This window comes from Agelaius phoeniceus, chromosome 1 (assembly GCF_051311805.1).
Source record: "Agelaius phoeniceus isolate bAgePho1 chromosome 1, bAgePho1.hap1, whole genome shotgun sequence".
In the NCBI taxonomy this organism is placed as follows: Eukaryota; Metazoa; Chordata; class Aves; order Passeriformes; family Icteridae; genus Agelaius; species Agelaius phoeniceus.
Window position 1 is genome coordinate 117,398,023 of NC_135265.1, and position 16,371 is coordinate 117,414,393.

General features: G+C 42.0%; 1 protein-coding gene across 1 annotated transcript in view; it reads left to right on the forward strand.

Moving 5' to 3' along the window:
* Positions 1 to 740: 740 nt before the first annotated feature.
* The window catches only part of CLVS1 (clavesin 1), a 98,731-nt gene continuing 83,100 nt past the window's right edge, over positions 741 to 16,371 (forward strand). Inside the window, exons 1-2 of the mRNA XM_054643922.2 lie at positions 741 to 1,087; positions 10,930 to 11,546. Coding sequence (XP_054499897.1) covers positions 11,158 to 11,546 — 389 coding nt within the window. The 5' untranslated portion in view covers positions 741 to 1,087; positions 10,930 to 11,157. The remainder of the gene's footprint in view (positions 1,088 to 10,929; positions 11,547 to 16,371) is intronic.

The window sequence follows — 16,371 nt, forward strand, 5'->3', positions numbered from 1 at the left end:
AATGCACAGGCATAACAAAAGAAGAAATTTACTTTGCTGGTACATTTAATATTATTTTGATATTGGTAGGAACAGATGGGTGTGAATTTTGGTCATTGCATCACCCAAAGTCTTCCAAGTACAGTTTAATACAGGTCTTATGCAGCTTGAACAGAAAGTGATTTTAGAACTTAATTTAATAACAGAAGTTCCTTTCTCCTGTTCTTTCCACACCACCAGCTAAAGCTTACACATTCCTCTAATAGAAGTTTGTGAAGTAGGTAGATGGCCTAATCAAAGGGCATTATGGAAGGACATTCTATAAATGTAAAAGTATTCTAGGAGAGACTGTGAGAATTCAAGGAGGACAAATTCATCCTGAAAACTCAGGCACTACATTGCTGGGAAAATTTCTGAACCTGAAGTAGTTGGAAGAGGGGCTGAGAGAGTTCAGGGGTGAAGCTTGTCCTGTTTTTTACATTCTTCACTAAACGTTTGCTGTGGGTGCTGTTGATGACAGTCCCTGTAGTCTGACCCAGACAAACTTCTCTTCTAAACCCAGGCTGCCATGTTCATTACGGCAGCCCACGGACAGCACACGGCCCATTAAGATCACCTTTCCATGGCTGCTGGAAATGCCGCAGGAGGCTGTGCTCTGCCCGGCTTTCGCTGGGGAAGAGGCGATGCTAGAAACAGGCGGTGGAGCCAATGCCGCTGGGTGGGAGCCCGCCGAGCTGAGCCCTCCCGGCCGCCAGCAGCCCCTTCCCACCCCTCCCGCGGCGGCGCGGAGCTCCCAGCCCGCATCCCGGGGTGCCGGGAGCGCCGGGAGGCAGCGGGCGGGCGGCAGGACCCAGGGGGACGGCAGTGGAAGGACCCAGGCTTTGGCGCACACGCCTCCTACCAAAAAAAAAAAAAAAAAAAAAAAAAAATCACAGCCCCGTGGAGCTGGCGCTCGCTCATTCAGTTTTCTAGAGAGATCTGAGCCGGAACCCGGGAGCCAGGAGATCTTTCTCGCCCACACAGCTCAGCAGCAAGGACATCTACAGGGGGAAAAAGCCCACCCCACGCAGCCCCCCGCCGCCCCACGGCAGCTGCCGGCGCTGTGCAGGTATTTGGATTCTCCTTCTCTCGGGTTGCGCAGGGCGGCTCTCGGCGCTCCCCCCGCCCCACCGGGCCCGGGATGCGGCGTTTCAGCACCGCGGGGCGGACAGCTCCGGCCCCGGCCGCTCCCGCCCGGCCTCGGCTCCTGCCTGCCGGCTCCCTGCCCTGCTCCCTGCCCTGCTCCCTGCCTGCCTGCCGGCTCCCTGCCCTGCTCCCTGCCTGCCTGCCCGGCTCCCTGCCTGCCTGCCCTGCTCCCTGCCTGCCTGCCCGGCTCCCTGCCTGCCTGCCCTGCTCCCTGCCTGCCTGCCCGGCCCCCTGCCTGCCTGCCTGCCCTGCTCCCTGCCCTGCTCCCTTCCTGCCTGCCTGCCCTGCTCCCTTCCTGCCTGCCTGCCTGCTCCCTGCCTGCTCCCTTCCTGCCTGCCCTGCTCCCTTCCTGCCTGCCTGCTCCCTGCCTGCCTGCCCTGCTCCCTGCCTGCCTGCCTGCCCTGCTCCCTGCCCTGCTCCCTTCCTGCCTGCCCTGCTCCCTGCCCTGCTCCCTGCCTTCCTTCCTGCCTGCTCCGTCCCTGCCTGCCCTGCTCCCTGCCTGCCTGCCCGGCTCCCTGCCCTGCTCCCTCCTGCCCCCTCCTGCCTGCCCTGCTCTCCCCTGCCTCTTTCTTATTACCCTGCTCCCCCCCGCCTGCTCTGCCTCTTGTCTGTCCTGGTCCCTGTCTCCTGCCAGCCCTATTCCCTCCTGTCTCCTTCCTCCTTCCAGCCAAGCTCTCTGCCTGCTGCCTACCCTACTCCTTGCCTGCCCAGCCTTCTGCCTGTCCTGTTCCTCCTGTTCCCTGCCTCCTGCCAGCTCTGGCTGCTGACCTGCCTGTCCAGCTCCCTGGCTGCCCTAACTCCTGCCTCCCAACATACCTCTCCTGTCTGCCAACCGACCTCTCCTGCATCTGCGTCCCTGCTGCCTGCCTGCTCTTTGCCCTGACTGCCTCTTTCTGCTGCTCACTGCCTTCCCTGTCTCTATGTTCCCTGCCTCCACTGCTTGCCTCATGCCTGCCCTGACTCCCTACTCTCTGCCTCCTCTGCCTCTTACTTGACCTGCTCCCTCCCTGTCTCCTTATCCTGTTCCCTGCCTCTCTTCTTTGCCCTGCTGCTTCTATTTCCCTTCCCCTCTTTCCTCTGTTTCACCTGTCTCCCTTGCCTCTCCTTGCCCTGCTTACTGCTTCCTGCCTCCTATATATCCTGCCTCTTCTTCCTCCAGTCTCTCTGTTTCTCTTCTCTCTGCCTTCCTCCATTCTGCCTTCCCTGGCTGTTCTCTGCCCTTTCTTCCCCTCCTGTCTTCTTTCTCCATCACCAGCCTCAATCCTTCCTGCAAGGGGGCATGGCACTGTAAAAATCAGCTCAGCAGCCCAGGCGCTGGGCAAGGGAGGAAAAGAGCACAGGTTGGAAGGGAAAGTCCAGATCCAATTTGAGACCCAGGAGAGACGAGAGGCGTGCAGAGGAAAGGGCTAAAACTGGGAGCTAAGTAAATGAAGTGAGAGCTACAGCCAGGAGTTGACATAGAGGAGCTTGTCAAAGAGCAGCAGATACCTGTTTGCTCCTCAGCACATTGATGCCTGTTTTGACCAGTTGCTCTCATTCCAAAGAGAGAGGAGAGATTAAAGGGAGGGGGGGATGTGCCAGGTCAGTCAATGGTATTGCTTTCCTGGTGGTAAACAGTGATGGGTGCAGGGAAGAAGTGAAGTGAATCACATCTAGCGTGTGGGTCCTTTGCTGCAGAAAGTCAAGAATTAAGTTTTGGTCTCTGCAAGAAGTGAGGGTGTTCATACAGAAAATAAATGCAAAGAAAATAACAGCTGGAGAAACCCCATGCATGCTACTGGCCTGACTTTAATTCTGTTTGCAATGGTTTAATCCTGAGAGGGTGAGGAAGGTCATAGGAGAAAGGGAGTTTCCCCTTTTCAAAATGCTGATTCCTCAATTTTAACAAGCTCTGTAAATAATTAAGTTAAGGGGCAGATGGCTACTTCTTGTCCATCACTAAATAGTGACAGGATTATATTTGGAAGAAAAAATTAAATTACAGAAAGTCTGCTTTCATGTGCTGTCTGAGTAATCAGATGATAACATAGATTATCTCCGGTACTAAAAGTTAATACAATGCCGACATTTGCACGAGATATTATGTAACAATATTATGCCATGCACTGCATAGCAAAAGTAGTGGTTTAATTTTCCTATAATAAGTCAGATAACCTTGTAGAGCTTTTCCTCATTTGCAGTCTGTATCCTACCTTGAAGTTTACAGGGCCAGCTTGTGCTGTCATGTACCTGTGCTGATGATTTTAAGAATTCTGTTGACTCATCTACCTCTAAAAACGATTGAGTATTTTCTAAAAAATGGACTTTTGTAAGGAAAACATAAAACGATGAAAGGTACTGCCAACTTTTCAAGAAAACCTTCTTAATTTATTATATCACAATTTATGGCTTAAAATCTGTTGCAGAGACAGGATATTCTGAGTAGCACTGAGTGCTGCTGAGTAGTAGAGTAAGCAGTGCATCTGAATTCAGCAGTGGAGGAACTGCAGAATCCACGCCATAGCACTGGGTCATGATTCCTTAAACTCTATGTGCCTTGAACACAGACGTCATTTCACTGAAATATGTAACAGCAGCCTCCTCATCTTCCAAAAAAGGCCCATGTCAGTTGAAATAGTAATGATCAGCCTCATAAAAGGATGGAGAATACTTCCTTTAAAAAGATGTAAACTCACGCAGTTGTTAACTTAAGCATGCAATTATCAAAGCCATTGTGCTATTGCTTAGAAAGTGAGTTTTATTTTCTCTCACAGCCTTGTACTGTAGTGTCTCTCTGGCATAGACACAAACAAGATGTGACAATTGGGTGTTACTAGTTAAACAAAACAAGAAAAAAGGAAGCAACCTTAGTCTCTTACATAGTGGAAAAACTGAACCGAAGTTCACGTGGTTTTCATCAGAAGAGTGGTAATTCCTTTCCCTCTTGATCTAATGCTGCTCCATTGATTTAATTTGAGAATTTCTGAACACTTTACTGGAATTTTGGTTTGCTTTATTTATTTTTATTTCTTCAGTAATATTTATAGGAATAAACCCCTTGAAATATGATATGTTTCTCCACTGAGAAAACAAACCCACACAGTATTATAAAGTTTTATTAAGCTTCATTTCTACAAGTTTGAGAGAAATTTCTATGTGCTTTGTGTTTGTGCTCAGACTTAGTAGAAATGAGAGAAAAAACCCCAGAAGGACTGCATTGATTCCTGGGGGCAGAAATCCCTTCCCCTTTCCCCTTTCCCCTTTCCCCTTTCCCCTTTCCCCTTTCCCGTTTCCCTTCCCTTCCCCTTTCCCTTCCCTTCCCTTTCCCTCTCCTCCCACAATGATATGACACAGATGCTTTTCTCTGGCGTAATATATAAAGCAGACAGAAGTCAACAGTAATATATCACCATTGCATTTCATATTTTTTGAAAGAACATAATTTTCCAAAGCATGGAGTAAAAGAACTGCAAAATTAGATGAACTTCATGTTATTAAAGATGCTGTACTGAATGTCTTGTTAATATGTTTTGCTCTTTCTTCAGTATATCTTCATGCAGATGTTGTAACATAACTCCTACAGCATTTAGGCATTTTTGGACACCAATGTTATGATTGTGTGCTGTCAGATTTCTACATATAGCTTCTTTATGAGGCTTGGGGGTCAGAATTCATGCTTTGCATGCTGTTAATTTCTGCTGCATGATGTTTCTGTATTATTGGAAGAGCTGACCTCTGTCCCATAGTGGCCAGGGTGCTTTTGCTTGGTGATGCTTGCTCTGTGACAGACATGGAAGTTGCTCATAAGCTGTTGCTTCTTTGGCATGCCACAGGTCAGGCCATACTTTCCCATAGGGATTTGCAGATTATCTGTGATTGGTGAATACTTGCAACTTAAAAACTAAGATTTGAAGAAAAAATTTAGCCAAACTCTTGAGGTTGAGCCTGTTATATTTAACTTTTTTATTTCTGTATTGTATAAGTTCCCCTCCTTGGCATGTGGTCCAGTTCCTTAATATTCAGGTAATTAATAAGTTTTGCACACTTTAGGTCAAAAGACAACGGGGGAGTTTTTTAATTTTACATTTGCTAGACAACCTTGCCTGTCTCTCCTCCTCCCTAGAAGCTTGTAAGAATAGCAGGACAGCTTCAGGTTGGTGCTGCAGACATGCCTGCCCTACATACTGTGCAGAGAGCAGAGAAGATCAGTTGAGTTTCTGCCATGTTTTGTGCTGTGCCATGGCTAAATTGGCACCACTGGACATTTAGATGTAGCCTGAGGGCAATCTGTAAGTAACTCCAACTAGAAAAAAGATTGTAGAATGAGTAGGAATGCATGATGTGTTGTTTTTACTGAACTGAAGGAAATGTTAGATTTTGTACCTGAGCTGAGAGATTCTACCCTGGGAAAATGTGAGAAACCATCAAATTCCCCACACAGCTGTTACAGTCACAAACATTCACAATTTTCATCACGACAAGAAGGAACAAATCCCTAGTGAAGGTTTACAGGAGCACCAGTACTTGGAGCAGAAAGACTTACAATATTTAACTCATTAATGTTCACTGGGAGAACCTGGTCCCTTGGGAAAGACTACAGAGAAGTAGTGGTGAGGCCACAGTTGGAGTATTGGGTCCTCTTTTGGGACCCTCATTACAAGGGAGACATGAAAATATAAGAGAAAGTCTGACAAAGGGTCCAGGGGATGATGAGGAAAGATTCCCTGGATGTTAACATGTAGGCTTATGGCTCAGGAGGGATATGATCTGCTCCCAGCTCTGGGAAATGTGTCCTCTGGGATCTCAGGCACATCACTCAGGGCTGTGCTTCTCCCCACAATCTGTGGAAGATGTCAGGGTCTCACAGCCAAGGATGAGAGTCAGTTTTGCTCATTGCTCTTTTGAAATTGCTTCATGGAACTGAGTTAGATTCCTTTCTAGGTCTGACTACTCCACTTCCAGTGCAGGTTTCTACTAAGGCACCACAAGGCCACAAAGGGCCATAGGAGCCATTCCTATTGGTACAGGTATGGATTCATCCTCGCCTGTCCTTATGGAGCAACCCCTGCTAAGCAGAACATAGCCCTTAGAGATTTTCCAGAATTAACATCAAAATATTTTTCGAAAAGAAATTTAATGAGATGACACCCACACTCTGAGATAAAATCATTCTATATTACCATTTTCCCTCCCTCCCTGCCCACTCCCTTCCTCTCTGGCATGATTTCAGCAGCTAATATCTGTATAAATGCTAGGAGTTAGGAATTATATAATGAGCCAAAACTTAGCAGTGATGCCTCTTAATGCCAGGTGAGAATGAAATGTTAGTGCCTTCTCAATTTGAAAATTGTGGTAATGAAATTTCACATGGCAGATAGCGTTAGACTGGATGGAAAACATTTGGTAGATTGAGAGACAGCTAAAATCTTTCTGGAACTGAATTGGATGAGGAAGGGCCAAATGGACATGAGGTGTTTAAAGAAGCAAGTGGTGTTGCAGGGGCTGGTAAGTGGGCAGGAACAAAATGATCCAGACAATTGCCATCATCACTGCAGGCAGGTTTTGACCAATTTTCCAGGGCATGCAGTGCAAATAGGGATTGAATGCTGACCCAGAAACTGTCTCTGAAGAGAGAGCAGTAAGGCATGTTAAAATCTTTGAATGAAAAGTGCTTTGTATACTGGAAAAGTATTATTTTAATTTTAGTTTGTATAGTAAATATTACTTCCAATTTATTATTAACTTTTCCTTTTGAGGATTATGCAAAAAATATGAGCTGCTTCTCTGAAAATTGTATCCCACTTGCAGTATGTTACTCATGCTGAACACTCACTGTCCCTTGTCATTCCCTTGCTGGGACTGAAAATTAATCAGCCAAAATTGTATGTGACACCACAATTTTTGGTGGAAATTTCCCTCCTTGTTTTGATTTTGGTATGTCGTGTTTCAAAACTCTGTAATTTTTTTTTTCATTTAAGGCTGAATTTTCTTCCTTTAGAGGGATGATTTATTATAAGTGGCTGTGAAAAGACATTAGAAGAGCAAATAGTCCCCTGGGAACAAAGAATCACAAGATAGGAAAACAGCTGTTGAGACTATAACCCATTTTAATGTGCCAATACACAGCAACAATATTCAAAATAGGGAAAGAAGGCCAGTAACATCTTTGGAAGAAAAAACAACCCTGCACCAAACTGAACAAAGATGTAAACATCTAAAAAATTGACAGATGGATCAGAGCTGTACACAACACTGGAAGAGAAGGAGAAATTGCCATGTGTGGGAGGAGGTGAAAATGGAGATGAAGCTTCTGTTATATCTTGGGAATCAGAATAAATCAGAACCATTTGAGAAAGTGCAGTGACAGTTAAACTGGGTAGTTATGGAGCACTAAATTTATTGTCAAGGTTAGCAGTGGGAGAACCAAATCATTCACTGATGTATATTAGGCATATCAGACTCCTTGAAGGCAACGGTGCTAGTGTGGATTGCTAACTTCATGATTTCCCTATGATTCTGAGAGTGACAAAATTGTTCATACATATTTTAGGTTATTTTACAATATATAACTTCCCACCAATAAAGTATTTTAGTGCGGTCTGTTGCAGGTGATAGTCAGGATAATCTATAGATAACTGTAATCCATGGTTATAGCTCAGCTCACTATCAGAAGACTCTGAAATGCATTTAAAAATGGATCTCCTGATAGAATGAGTATTGGCAAGTTGTTTTTTGGCAACAACATCTGACAAGAAAGAACTGTATCTCCCTCACCTTGGGATAATCCTGAACATTTAAATTAATTAAAAACAGTAGGAAGCTTTAATAAAAATAAGCAGAATATTTTTTGACATTAAATAGTTGGGGAACCAATAAAAAAGACCAGACTTTATTTCCTTGGAGCAGAGGAATATCCTTCCTTCTGGAGCAGGCAGCATTTGACCTTTTAAGAATTTGCCTTATTGCCAAAGAAGCATCTTGGTGGAGGTGGGAGACAGGAAAGCAGCAGAGGAAGGGACAGTTTTACTCCTATAAACTCCTAGAAGATGGATGAACCACTGGGAATTGTGTGTGTGTGTGTGTGCAATTGTTGTCTGCTACTAATCCTTGGATGCTTTAGAACAGATCCAGAGAAGGGCTAAAAAATGATCAGAGAGCTGGAGCACCTCTCTTATGAGGACAGGCTGAGAGAGTTGGGGTCGTTCAGCCTGAAGAAGAGAAGGTTCCAGGCAGACCTTACAGCAGCTGTCCAGTACCTCAAGGGGGACTACAAGAAAGATGGTCACAGACTTTTTACTAGGGCCTGTAGTAGCAGGGCAAGGGCTAACATTTTTAAACTGAGAGAGGACAGATTCAGATTGGATATAAAGAAGAATTATTTTTTTTTATGATGAGGGTGGTGAATCCCTGAAACGAGTTTCTCAGAGAAGTTGTGAATGCTCAAACATTGGAAGTGTTCAAGGCCAGGTGGAAAGGAACTTTGAAAAACTTGATCCAGTGAAAGATGTCCCTGCCCAGAACAGGGAGGTTGGACCAGCTGACCTTCAAAGATCCTCTCCAAACAAAAACATTCTGTGATTCCACAATTTTGTGATTCTAAGCCACAGGAACTCTAAAGGTGTTATAATTCATACTAGGTCCTAAGCCAGAGCTAATGCAGACCCCAGATAAGGTTCTTGCTTCCAGATCTCTGCTTAACACCCTTGGGAGCAAAGAGTTTCCATACTCTACACATGCTGTTGAAACTAGGGAGGGACCAATCCTGGCACCACAGTCCCCTAATAACAGTGTCACCCTAAATACCCCTAGCTTTCCTAAATAGCTCAAGGAGGCAGTTGTGAATAAACCCATGATTTATGCAAGAAAATGCTGATATCACCATTAATTTGAGATATCAGTCACAAAATATTAGCCTGGTTTCTCTATGGCCTACTGTAATTTTACATCGGTGTAATTTGGTTGATACCATTGGAATTACTCCAATTTGGTCTAATAAAAGCAAGAGTAAAGATAAGTGTTGCTTAATTTTTATATAAGGAATCCACCTTTATTACAGCTCTAATTCTTTAAGAATTGAATATCCTGCAAGCATGGACTACCCCTCAAAACCTGGGGACTTGTTTTCTGGAATCATTTGCACTCCATAGTGCCTTTTCAAAGCCCTCTTTTCTCCCAGCCTGGCCTTTCCTTGAGTTTTCCCATGCTGATCAATCATCAGATATTCTGCTCTGCAGGTAGCTCTTTTCAACTCCAGCTCTACAGTGAATACAGAAAGAGGATGCTTAATAAACTCTCCTTTGTGTCACCCACAAAAAGTCCAATTTGTTTGGTGTTAAATGAAAAGCTTATCTCCCACCACAAATGTCCTTTAAGCAAATATGCAGAAACATTCTGTATTTAAATTTTGGGATTTCATCCTGGGGCTGCAGCTGTGGCATCTAAAATGTATTTTTTTATCAATAACATGCAAGGTCACAAAGCAGGGAACTGAAGCATCCCTTGAGCTCATTGACTTCTAGGTCCTGCAACATAACTTTGAGCAAATCCGGGACCAAGAAATGCTTTGGCTGCTGCTCTCCCCTTTGTTTGATCTGAGAATGCTGAACCCAGGGGAGTAGCTGAATGAAATGGTTGTTTTGCTATAAATAATTCATAACTTTCCAAACAGCTTTCTTCAAATACAAAAAGTATATCTTTTACTGAGGGATTCCCTTTAAATTTTTAAAACCCATTTTTCTATTTCAGAAATTAGGAAGAGAGATCTGTTAAGCCGGGGAGGGGTGGGGGGGGGGGGGGGTGGTTTGCTTGTCTGTTTCTGTGATGGCTGAAAAACTGTATGGATCTTGATCTTTCCTCACACATATATCACATTGGAACAGACCTTGATCTTATTTCACACAAGTGTAGCTACACAGACTTCGATGACAGCCTCTTGCTAATTATGTCACTGAAATGTGAGAGATTCACTGTACCATTTTGCTCATACATAACAGCTTAAGCAGATTTTCTTCTAACACTTGTAAAAACAAATTCTAGGTAAAGTACCAAAATCAAAATGAAATTCAGAACTAGGCATTCAGGAAAGCTACAATATACTGAAAAAAGGAATTTTGAATAAAATACATCTCTTTTCAACTAAAACACCAATCCTGCCAGACTGGATACATCAAGAACCTTATTTGTGGGAAGTTTCCCATGAAGACATATTGAATCTCAATGGAAATATCTCCAGTGGATTTCTAAAAAGTAGAAATTATCCCTGGTATTGGTAGAGTTTTGGGTTTTTTAAAAATCAGCTTTACAGACAGCTCATGGTCTTATTCAAGGAGAGCTACAAGCTGATAGTACAGGTGATAAAGCCAAATCAAACAGGTGCTCTGCTTAGTATGATGCTGGTAAATCTGTCTAATTATGGAGCTGAAATCTTGGTTCCGTTAATAGTGGAAAAAAAATACTATTATTTTTGCTGCTATCATCCTTGGCTTGAAGTTAGGGATGCTGCAATTCCCACACTTCTGTAAGACAGCTTTGAGAAGTGTATTCTAATAGCAAGTTGATACAGCTTAGTATTAATTGTCAATAAATCAGATTGCTTTTCTGAAAGCCTGAAAACATACATTCAAGATGTTAGTGACTGCCTTATCTTAAATGCACCCATTCTGAATTTATGTGACTTCTATCCTCCTACACAAAGAAATTTTATGGCTAAATAAATTCAGAAATGCATTCCTACAAGCTTTATATACACATTTAATCTTTCTTTTATATATTTTCTTTTTCTTTTAGTAAGTGGTGGAATAAACAACACTTTCCTTTGGATGGATTATAGTACATGTGAACTGCCTGTTACTCTGCAAGAATAAGAAAGCCCTTTGCTTTTACTTGTTAAATATCAGTTTGATAGCCAAAAGCATCTGAATGGCTCACGCTCACAGCAGACCATCAATTGAATGGGATCAGCACTTCTACTAAAATATCTGAAGTTAAGGATTTGGAAAAGAGGTTTTTGCAGAGATGACCCATTTACAAGCTGGACTTAGTCCAGAGACTATAGAGAAAGCCCGCCTGGAACTGAATGAAAACCCAGACATTTTGCACCAGGATATCCAGCAAGTCAGGGACATGATCATCACGAGGCCTGACATTGGGTTTTTACGTACAGATGATGCCTTCATCTTGAGATTTCTCCGAGCCAGAAAGTTTCACCAAACGGAGGCCTTCAGACTGCTGGCTCAGTACTTCCAATACCGCCAATTAAATCTGGATATGTTCAAAAACTTCAAGGCTGATGACCCAGGAATCAAACGGGCTCTGACAGACGGGTTTCCGGGAGTGCTGGAAAATCGCGACCACTGCGGCAGGAAGATTCTTCTGCTTTTTGCAGCCAACTGGGATCAGAGTAGGTAAATGTAGATAGTGTCCTTATCTTTTTACACACACTCACACTCAACTCCTAATGGAATTTTTGTGGCCATCTTTGAAGCAGCAAGGCCATTTTCAGCAAAATATTTTGTAACCATATCTCCATTACGCTATAACTTCCATCTCACCTGATCACCTGTCAGTCCTCATTCTTAGGACACAGGGCTATTGAGAGTTAAGGCTATATCAGTGTGTCATATAAGTAGCTCATGTCTGGATTTTTTTAAAGAAATATTTCCAAATTTTATCCAGATAATGTAATTTTGCTATACGTACATTAATGTCTATCATACAATTACTTCAGCTGTATCGCGGACCAACCAAACAGATTGACAGAAAGCATCTCAAAACATATGGAGATTCTTGTAGCTCTCCTGGTGCAGAGGAAACTGACAATATTTATTCTATCTTCAGACTTTCTAACAGATTGCATGTTTGTTTGTTTGTTTGTTTGTTTGAACCATTTTGGGAATTGCAGCCTCTGCTCTATTTCCTCAAACTGCATTGAGATTTCTACACACTCTGGTGGCTCTGTGTTGTTAGTCTGATAAATGGGAGAGTCACACAAAGCATATTTTCTGTTCAGGCCATTTATTTACAGAGTGGCATTAACAAAGATATATCCTAACAATTATTATAAAATAATGTCTTTAAATTAATGCGATTAGTCAGCTTTCATTACCTATTTGAAGTGGTACAGAGAAAAGGGGATAGTCCAGGAATATCATGTTCACATTGTTCTCATCTTTGTAAATTATTCCATTCCATTATCCCTGACTTCATGGTGAGATGGAGAAGTGTAATCACCTGTAGGTTTACCATGTGTTCTGTTGGATCGTGATAAACATCATAAGAAAGAACAAAATTCAGATTCAGGTTTTAAGTACCATCAGTTCTGATGATTTCCAGGTAGGATTTTGTCTTGCCATGATCTAAAGTCTTTGATGAAAAAGTCTTATCCTTAGGAGTCAGTAGATTGGAGCTTTGATTTTACAGCATATAAATTATTAGAGAACAATACACATATGCCTGCAATTTTTCATGTTATTTTGTTTTCTGGGAAAACCTTTCATCACCATGTGAAAAGCAGAGTTCAGAAGTGTTTCTGATTCTCATTCGCATGTGAATAAATGAACAGAAAATGATTCAGAAGTGTAACTTTGCATAATCAAACATGTTTGGTTAAAAGGTGAACTGGGGGCAGTAATAAAAGTCCTATTACCTACAAACAGGCCAGCAGTTTATCTCCTGTCTTTCTGAACTGCAAGTTTGCCTTTCTTTCAGAAACCACAGAACTCTCCTGTTAGCAATTGGCCTGAAAAGAAAGATGAATGCACAGGTATCTGGAATTAGTAGAAAGCATCAGCTTTAGAGGACAGAAGTACAGTGGAACTGCTGGTTGCATTAAGGGATTTAGGTATTACATAGAGCCAGCTTTGGGTTTCTGATCCTTCTACAAAATGAATCTTTGTGATTAACCTTGTACATAAGGTCCGGCTCTTGGAAAGATGAGGGTGCTGGTGTCTAAGGCTCCTGCAATGAAATTTTGACAGAATAATGACTCTGGTCAGGTTTTGGCTCATATTTTCTCCAAGACCTTCAATATGCATCCGTGTGTGTGTGTGTGTGTGTCTGTGTGTGTGTGTGTGTCTGTGTGTGCAAAAAGCAACCCTGCATATTTTTGAAAATATAATTTTAACTTTCAAGGAAGAAAAGCTGAGGCAAATACCATAGGATGTACTTTCCTAAGAACCTTCAGTGACATTAAAAATCATGTGCAAATTTTACCTCAGTTCAGCCACTGAACCTCATATCTTCTGTGGATTCAGATGACAAGTATTTTTTCTGTGGGCTTTTGTGGTACTCCAGCTGCAACAGGGATTTGAGACAGGATTTGGGCTGTAAGTAAATGGATATCCTCCTCCTTTTTTGCTGTCTAGAGACATCAACAAGAGGAAAAGCTGTTAAGGAGAGGAAATGGTGAGTGCAATGTCCTATTAAGCAGCATGGGAGCAGGTTATTGACCAGAAGAAACACAAGTTTTACAAAGAAGCTCAAAAAGGCATGGTGCACATCTTACATAAATGTATCTTGGGCAACCTTTCTGCAGACATGTCTTCTGAGTGATTGCAGGATGTTCACAAGCTCACATTTCAGCTGAATGCTAATGGAATCGGCCATGATGCAAAAATAAGAGCCGACCCTTCAGCCTGCCCTTCCTTACTTTAATCTCATCTGTCACTGGCTTTGCCTTCTCTTTCTTTATGATCAATATTTAATTTATGAAGGGTTGTTTATAAAGAAATAATAATTTTTAAGGGGTCTATTAAAATGAGAATAGCTATAGTCCATAAGTTGATTTTCAGTCCAGACATCCTTACCATTTATGTGCCTGGGAATATGGTTGCTGCTAGCACACGTCAAAGAGGCCAACCTTGGAACATTCTGTGCTTATAAATATCTTGATTTTAAACAGGAAATGTCATTATTTGTGTAATATGACTGCTTGGACAAATCAGATCCAAGATGTTTCTAAGGTACTTCCCATATCAAAGATAGAATTTCTATGTAAGCTTCTAGAAACATTTGTAATTTCAGCCACCAGAATGCAACTGATAGACCTGACATTTCTAGCAAACTAGGTTTTAATTTCCAGTCTCAATATCTCCAGCTTCAGCTTCCAGCTGCTGGATCACATTAGTTTAAATGTACCACAAAAATATGACAGTTTCCCATGTTTGTATTTTTGTGTCCCGACCACATCACACTTAACCTATTTTTGAGTTCACTGGGGAGGCAGCACTGTAGGGTAAGTCACTGTCAGGCAAGAAGATACTGCATTAGTGACTCTGCAGCAGAGGTTCTTGTGTTCACCTCCAGCCATGGGGAAAGTAAAACAGCTAACACCTTTGTCCTCAAGGAAAAAAAAAACAAACCTGTGTGTTGTCCACAAGGTAAAGAACACACCTCTGAGCAGCCAGCACAGCAAAGATAATGTTCTGCAGAGCAATCCACTAGATTAATGTATCACAACACATTTAAGATGCCCAAGCTTAAACAGTTTTAACTTCCTATCTCTCAGAACTGGGGAGATTTTCCAGGTTTAAAATACTCTTCATCATTCTTTTCTGGACTGTTCCTGTCATTTAAGTGTTGTTGCTAAGGTGCTGGTGGATGAACTAAATAAAAATTTTCACTAATAAATCACCAAGTGATAACCCTATCTCATCTGCTCAGTAGTTTCCTCCTTTTAGACACAAGATTGTCACTCTGTTCTTAACTACTCTATCCCATTTTGAGCTCATGTTCAGCTCAAATTTGCCTTCAAGTCAGTTTCCTAAAATACAAATGCCACTGGTAAATGTGTCATACATTCTCATCCATAATGTGGGCACAGTCTCGCATGTGATTCACGCTCTTGTGCAGAGCTAAACAAGTCCTGCTTCCCAGTTATCATTTCAAGAGGCTTGTGGCATCTGCAAAGTTCACTGGCAGAAATTTTATTTTTGTTTCCACATCATTCAAAAATATAATGATGATTGTTTTGACCAAAACATCTTTGATGACAGGGAAAAAAACCACAAGGGATTCTTATTGCCAAATCCTAGCTGAGATTTATCACAGTTCCAGAGTTAGACTAATTTAGCATATTCTGCATAGGTTTGATTTCTCTCCATTGTTCAGATTTCTTAGAGATGATGTCATCACTTTCTCTCTAGGTCCTGCATAGTATAATTTGGATCTCTTAGTTAAAGTTAATCACATATTCAATTCCTTCATTTTCACTTATTCAGTATTGAATAAATGAACATGAGCAGATGAATAGAAAAGAAAGAGATCAGATAAGTTCCATAGTGAGGGAGAAAAAACCTGTTGAGTTATATTACTGTAAACTAGTAGAGGGGAAGGACATTTTTCACTCTGATTAGAACTCAAGGTGTGGACCCACCTGAAACCCACAAAGACTTTACTTACACCACTTCTTACAGAGCACATTATTTTGAATGCAAATTTGTGCAGCAATAAAGACAGATAAGGATGTCAAACTGATCATGTAATGAAAATTTTTATTGAATAATTTGCATGATAAAAAATTCCAGTTTGTAAAACAAACAAATACATACACACAGTTTTGATGAGACCTGAACAAGGATTTAATGTAAAAAAAATGTTCCATGTGCTGGAAAACAATACTCTTTCTCACACTTTTTTGTTTCCTCACTCTCACCAAATCTAAGCCCTCACCCCTCTGATCCACCTGTAGTGAATCTGAAGCTTTTAAAGAAGTTAGGTAAGAGGGTCTTATCTGTTGGATTGAGGAAAGCTTTCAGTAACTCCCACAGCTGTTCTTATGTCTGCTACTGTCTTCTTATACAAGCTGCTCATACTCCAAGGAGATGGAGCTTTGGGTGAACAAGTAATTCAGCAGAAGGTGCTCATTAATCTTCCAAGCAAAAGTGTTTCTTTCAAGGTTGTTCAGCCAACGTAAAATTTATTTTTGTGTAGAGAGCCAGAGGAAGGACTCTAACCACAATACTCTGCAAATAGGGCTTGGGGTTGGGAGCAGAATGTTTTTCATAGTTTTTTTTCAGTAAGATGGTAATTAATTTCTGTCTTCATGTCTGTGCCTTAGAAGCTGTCACATAGCTCCAAAAATTCTGTGAGTCAGACAGAGAAAACCTGCTGCTTTGTTTACAACATACCAAGTCAACTGCTAGCCATAAACTGTCTTTTATTACCCAGGGAATCTCAAGTACCAGATACTTACCATTCTGTAGGACAGTGTACTGAGACTAAAGGGAAAGG